This window comes from Schistosoma mansoni, chromosome 2 (genome assembly GCF_000237925.1).
Source record: "Schistosoma mansoni strain Puerto Rico chromosome 2, complete genome".
Classification (NCBI taxonomy): Eukaryota; Metazoa; Platyhelminthes; class Trematoda; order Strigeidida; family Schistosomatidae; genus Schistosoma; species Schistosoma mansoni.
This window is the reverse complement of record NC_031496.1, coordinates 17,199,060-17,205,951: the sequence shown is the minus strand read 5'-3', so window position 1 is coordinate 17,205,951 and position 6,892 is coordinate 17,199,060. Positions and strand designations below refer to the sequence as shown.

The window sequence follows — 6,892 nt, the reverse complement described above, 5'->3', positions numbered from 1 at the left end:
ATTTTCTGAAAGTCATTTCTAGAAGGACGAATCAATTTACATGGCAAAAAGGATACCGTATTTCCAGAAAAGTAAAGATGATTTGAGTAGATTATGGTCACGCAAAATACGTGCGGATTTATAATCTGTAGCTAAACGTAGCCAGAAACCAAAGTAAATGCGCATTCGAGAACGTATCACTGACGTAAAGCAGTAACCTAGAGAAAAGTGAAATAATATAAACATTTCTGTGCTCAAATAGAATGTATATGATGTATGTTCTGTATACAACTATAACATCACCATTTAAGTTGCATTCATTCTTTATCAACCCTTGGATCCCAAGTTTCGAAATTATTTTATAATTTTTCTCTTTTACTTTTGAGGATAAATTGTTTCTTCTTGTATTGTATTTCCTGTTTCTAATCTTCCCTTCTACTAGTGACGCTGCTATTAGTTCTACTAATCAGGGACTTGTCTTCGCAATTTTATCTCATTGTATTAGTGTGGTGTAACAACTTATGCAAGGTTGTACTCTCCGGCTGACTGACTTAAAAATTTAAAATTTATTGAACTCTAACTTTAAATAATGGTCAGTTTCAGGTCATCCTTTAAGAAGAGAAGTAAATTTCTTTACAATAAGGTGAAGATTGTTTGATTCCAAAATCCTTTTTCCATTTAATATCGTGTAAATTTAGTATCATAATCTTTCCATTTATTTTGTCCACGTGTTTGGCCCTCTGAATCACCTTTAACATGCTTTATACATCTGTATGATGGTATGTTCATCCACATCCTGTATTTCTTAAGTAGCTAATAAGAACTGAGTCACCTTAATACTATTTCAGTCAGTGTATTACCGAATTCCGATCCTTTAAAGGGTCACCACATCTTTTGTTTATTTGTCTGACGTTCAACATTAGCCTATCTAAAATATACCCATCCTAAGTACAATTTGTATCTAACTTTTGACATACCGTTAGGCTGACAGAACATATACGATGTAAGTAATATCTAGACCTCGTCTGATACATTACAGATTCTATCACAGAGGAGTCAATCTTGAACAATTATATATTGAAACGGGCCCTATATTCAGATGAGTACAAAGTATGTTGCAAAATACAACTTTGCGAAAAATTCATATCGACTGAAGACAAAGTTTTAAACTAATGTAAATATATGAAAACATTATCAAACCAAAGAGCCAAAATAATAAGTTAATAGTAAGATTTTTACAATTTTGTTTCATGGTTTACCTCCAAATAAATCCCTAGTTTAATGTAAACCATATGTAAACTGGGTTCTGAAGAATGTATGGAACACGTATTTCTTAGCATTGAATACCTGACAGAAAACCAATACTTTAAATCAGAACGATATGAAAGCCTTACACAAACGAATTAAAGATGGTGTTTGACTAGTGTGTAATAAACACTTCATAAGATCTTGTGATGTGTACAAGATTTAGTCGAGACTAGGTTTGTATAAAAACTACTATCAGAGTCAGACAGTAACTTCAGATATTCTGATTTCAAGAAGTATATTAGCATACGTCCAAAAGTCCTCAAAACTAAAGATGGTAAGCATAAGGTCTCAAAATAGTCAGCAAGGAACTACTTGAAATCCAATCCGGGGACCATATTTTAATTTATGAAGTTGATATAATAGTATAGAGGACATGCTTCGGTCTTCTTGAGTTTCTGTTAGAAAAATATTGAATGTTCAAGACACCACAGACAATCTGGGAAAAACACATTGTTACCAAGTTATTTTTGAGAGGTGGGCACGTGGATCCTCACCAAAGGGGACATGAAAACCAAACATAACAACACTTATGTAGAAATCATAACACAAATAAGAACATGCGTGAACGTCACGTAACCCATTCATGAGTTAACCTATTAATCACTGTGAAAACCATGAAGTGGAGTAGAGCAGCACCATAAACATACCCACTATAAGTACGTGTGCATTCATACAGCTAGAAAGACCATTGAAAATAAAACGCACTTCGAAATTTACTGGATCTACATATTTGACACAATCACACACAACTAATATGTACAACAAAATGAAGCATGAAACTGAACTCTAACTCACATTCTTCACTGCTTAACATCCGCGACGAACCGCCTACATATGTAACTGATTGCGTGTATTTATTGTGTTTTCCAGGGGAGAGATCACTATCTACATTGCCATAAGTGTATGATCTCATGTGATTACAATCGCAAGCCACATTTTCCGATACATCGGAGAGATGAGACTTCAAATCACGACGATAGATCCTCGTGACACTACTTACGGAATTCTTTTTATTAATAGTTTGCAAAATATTTTTCTTAGCTTTAAAGATATAAGCTTCGAAGTTATTCGAAAATTCCTTGTTAGAATTCATTGTACTTTTATAGTAGAGAACGGTTACTACTAATGGTTGAAAAGCCCCTCGAAAAATACTTGATATATAGCGACTCGTGTCTAGCTCGAAAGTACACTGTGCGCTGAAGTCGTCATAATGTAGTTGTCCTCGTTACGGAAGACGCCCAACCGAATAACCGCCAACAAAATTACGGATAGCATAATAATATTCAATATCTCAGTGAAGGGCTAATATTGAGCAGTTGTTCACCATGTAAACCCTCCTTGATTGTGAAGAAAGATTCCAGGATTTGAGCAACTCCTTGTATCAACAGTTTATTATTCTGACTGCGCTGGTGGTTAAAAAAATGTCAGTTAATTTGCAGCATTGCTTGAAAGTCATGTTTTACTACTGCACATGTGGTGTTTTGCCGATTTATATTGTCTGTTTTATTCCAAAATTTACGTTTTCCTACAATTTTTCTTCTCTCCATATTAGTTATCAGGTGTTTTTGTCGTGCTAATTGGCGTTATCATTTACGAAAAATAACGTCAATCGATAACAATTTACAGTTCTCCACTTTTTTGTCGAAGATCATTTTTGTCTCTGAGTATTATTGTGTCTAGTCCTTTTTAAAAAGACCCTTAATAACTGGAAAGTGCAAAAAAGTAATTGCCAACGTTCAGACTGTCGATATCCCGTTGACAGTGGCATGCAATGCGATGAGTGCAAAGGCTGATACCACGAAGTTTGCACGATTTTAACGCCTGCGGCTTTCAAACGGCTCAGTAAAAATGGTTGCGTATAGATTTGTCACCAGTGCTGTTCGGATGCAAACAGCTTGTTAACCGAGGCCATCCAAATGGTAGATGCTGCGAAAAAGTGTCTTAACAAGCGCGGTTGGGACACTTCGTACAGAACCCCATCTGTCGACACGCAGATTGATGTAAGGCAAGCACAGGTGATTTAGAAAAGTGCTGACCCACATCGTCCAAAGGAGGAAGGACCGCCTTCAGGGAGGTCCGTCCCAACCAGAAACTCGAGAAAAAAGTCCCTTCTGTCTCCCGTCTTCAAAATGGTACCCAGCAGGGAACTTCCAGTAGCCGAAATCCCAAGGCTCGATCGGTTTCCAACGCGAAACACGACCCGACCTCCCAGGTCGTCCTCAACCCTCCGGAATCCCATAGTATGCCTGACGCGACGTCGACGATTGGCTACAGGTCGTAAGGAAAAAACGATAAAACGATGTAAAAGGGAATCCTACCCCCACCAAAGTAGTCGAAAAGCCAAAGTTTGATCACAGCGACTGATCAGTCATTTTCCATGGAATCAAGGAAAGTGAAAGCTCAAAGCCGAAAGCTCGTTTTGAGCATGACGTTGTGTTGATAAAACAACTACTCGACCAAGTTATGCCCCAAAACATCTCCAGAGTCACCTTGCTAAAGGTGTATAGACTAGGAAACCTAGCGCATCTGAAGCCAAATCAGTCTAGACTACTCAAAGTAGTATTCAAATCTCCAAACGAACGCGACCTAATTTTACAAAACGGACATAAATTAAAGGGTTCAGGAGTTTCTTCTGTAAGGACTTACCGTTGGCGGACCGTGTAAAAAGTCGGGAAGCCGAGAAGAAACTACAGCTTAGATAAAACGCAGCCGAAAAAGACCTAAAAATTGTAAATTTTCGGGTTGTGAGGCTATGACAGAGTATGGTGCCGAAGCCACTCTGGATGAAGCACGAGGCCACTTAAATAGGCTTCAGATCTGTCACACCAACCCCCAGAGTTTGTTCAATAATCGATCGGAATCAGGTGTACAGATTGACTCCACTAAGCCGGACATAATCGCAGTCATAGAAACTTGGCTGACGCAGTCTATAGATAGTAGGGAACTTGATTTCGAGGGTTTTACATTAGTAAGGGCCGACAGAATACAAAAGCGTAAAGGAGGGGGAGTAGCTCTATTCATTAGGAGTGCTATTCCATTCGCCATTATCGACAGTGCATCTCATGAGAGTGGGGTGCGTGAATTAGTTAGTTGCCGCTTCAAATGCAAGGGACAAGAGCTGCCGATTGGTTTGATCTATCACGGTCCAAGTTGTGAGATAAATGAGGTCCAGCTAAGCAGTCTCAACACTTGGTCACGAAGTGGCAGATGTCTAATCCTAGGGGACTTTAATGCACCCATGGTAGACTGATGAAATCCGAGAACTGAATCGTCAGATAATACCTTCGAGTAGGAACTACTTGATGCGGTTATCACACGTGCCCTAGTGCAACATATGAAAGAAGCGATCACGAGGAGGACGTTGTGAACCTGTCAATCACGAGCACACGTCAGCTCAATTCACACCTAACGTCTGGAAAGCAAACATACAAGACATCATGCACTCAGCATCGTCAGTAGATTGGACAATAGACCCAGAGTCCTCAATCGAAACGGCTTGGGACGTATTTCGAAATTTATACTTAAAGGTTACCGCATCCCACATCCCTTGGTCTACGTCCCCACCTTCGTTTCCACTTATGCTCTTCTGGCCAGACAACATCGAAGCCTAGTTCTGCTACGCAGAAGCCAACTTCTATGAGCAGAGCACGATTGATCCATTCACACAATTCCTCGCGGTATTGAAGGCCCTACCTCGTGAATTAAACAGGTACGTCACACCTAGTATGTTTACTAGTGATGTTCCAGAATCTCAGGAAACCCTAAAACGGTCGATTTTGAAACGTGGAGATCTAACCGATCATCAAAGGTTAGATCAACTTCTTAATAATACCGACCTGCAACATGGTTCTGCAACAGACATGTTGCTAAAAGTGGGATAGGTAATTGATCAAAGAACGTCCGATGATGGCTTATTCAGTCAACGTTTCTTGTCCTAGCTTCCTCAACGGGTGCAAGCAGTACTTGTCTCGTCGGCTTTAGTTGATCAGCATCAATAAGACTAGTGAGTTATCTGTCTACTTGTAATATAAAAAATAAATGAGAGGACATGACACTTAGGAAGAATAATGCAACTTTAACCATTAGAGAGATTCCGTATCTGAAAGTGAGGAGTAGGAGCATCAGGGTGTAACTAATCAATGAGTAATGAGAGAGGGTAAACCATGTGCTTTATAACTTGTTTAATAATAATAATAATATATTCTGAAAATAATATTTACAGAATTCACACCAGTTTACAGGCATGATCAGATTGTTATAAAAATCAACATTTAATGTAGAGAACAAACATGTTTATATTCATATTAATGACAGTGGGGTCCTTTAGATCCATGATCGGTCTGGATATTAGGCGGTTCATAACAAACTGTCTCATTGGTGGGCAGGAGTTTAGGGAATTATAGATGAAGCTTTTTAGAGCCAAGTAACAGAGTTATTAGTCATTTGAACTTGGCGATAGTGTTGCAGTTACGGATAGATATTGGTAGCCTGTTCCATAACAAACTATTTTACGCTGCGAAACCTCACAATGCATTGGTTTTAGGTGTTTCACAGTAAGCACTGTATATGTGTTGTTTCTGAGTCTGTAAACAGGTCGTGGATCATGGTTGGGCGGGAGGTGAGAACTGAGAATCCATATATTGCTTTGTAGGGAAGTATCAGATTGTTCCTTAGTCCACAGTGCCATAAAGGTTCTAAAGAGTGGTGCTTACATCTACTTGTGTAATCGAGAGTGGAGTCACATCCCAGCGGTCGGTGTGTGAAGAGTCCTTGGACATCTAATCTTGTCTTGTCTGTGATATTCATGCTTGAGAAGAAAATCAACAATACTCAAGGGATGGTCGTATACATATTTTGTAAAGGGTAAGCTCAGTCTCTGTCGTGAAGAAGTTTTACTGATATGAAATAAACTAGCCGTCTAGATTTAGAAATAATAGAGGAGGCATGTTCTTCAAATTCCAGGCATCCTGTGTAATTAATACCTAGATCGTGTACTGATTTGAGTGCTTGGACTCTACTCTTGTTTGAGTAAAGTTGTAGTTGATAGGGGTGCTTTCCAAAGTGCATGATCCCGCATTTGTGGAGGTTAAATGGTAATTGCCACTTTTCGCTCCAGATAGTTAGGTTATTGAGATCATCTTGAATCTGGGGTACACTTTCACTTAGAACCTCTGGCTTATAGCTATAAACTATTTTGAGATCATCAGCATATAAGTATGGTTTCCCAGATTTTATGATGCTACATATATCGTTTATATACATGAGAAACAAAAGTGGGCCTGATACACTTCCCTGGATGATGCCACTAGTTATTGGTCCAGGTAATGAGAGACAGTCGTTGTACTTTACCATTTGTTTACGTCCCTTTAAGAATGAAACAAACCATGAATAGAGTGGGTTGTTGATTCCGAAGGACCGTAGTTTGACTAGTAGCTTTTTGTGTGGAACCTTATCAAAAGCTTTCTTAAAGTCTAAAATTATGACTAATGCTAGGACTCCATTGTCTCTTTTCACGGTTATATCATTCATATAGTGAACTAGGCATATATCACATGATCTGGACCTAAGAAATCCATGTTGGGAGACCGGGATGAGATTATAAGTA

The 6,892-nt window shown here is 38.8% G+C and overlaps 1 protein-coding gene across 1 annotated transcript; it reads right to left on the bottom strand.

Moving 5' to 3' along the window:
* Positions 1 to 36: 36 nt before the first annotated feature.
* Smp_169080 (hypothetical protein) lies at positions 37 to 2,380 on the bottom strand (the record flags this gene model as incomplete). The annotated part of the gene is made up of 2 exons (XM_018795913.1): positions 37 to 197; positions 2,083 to 2,380. 2 exons carry the CDS (start codon positions 2,378 to 2,380, stop codon positions 37 to 39), a joined length of 459 nt encoding a protein of 152 aa, XP_018650178.1.
* Positions 2,381 to 6,892: the final 4,512 nt, after the last annotated feature.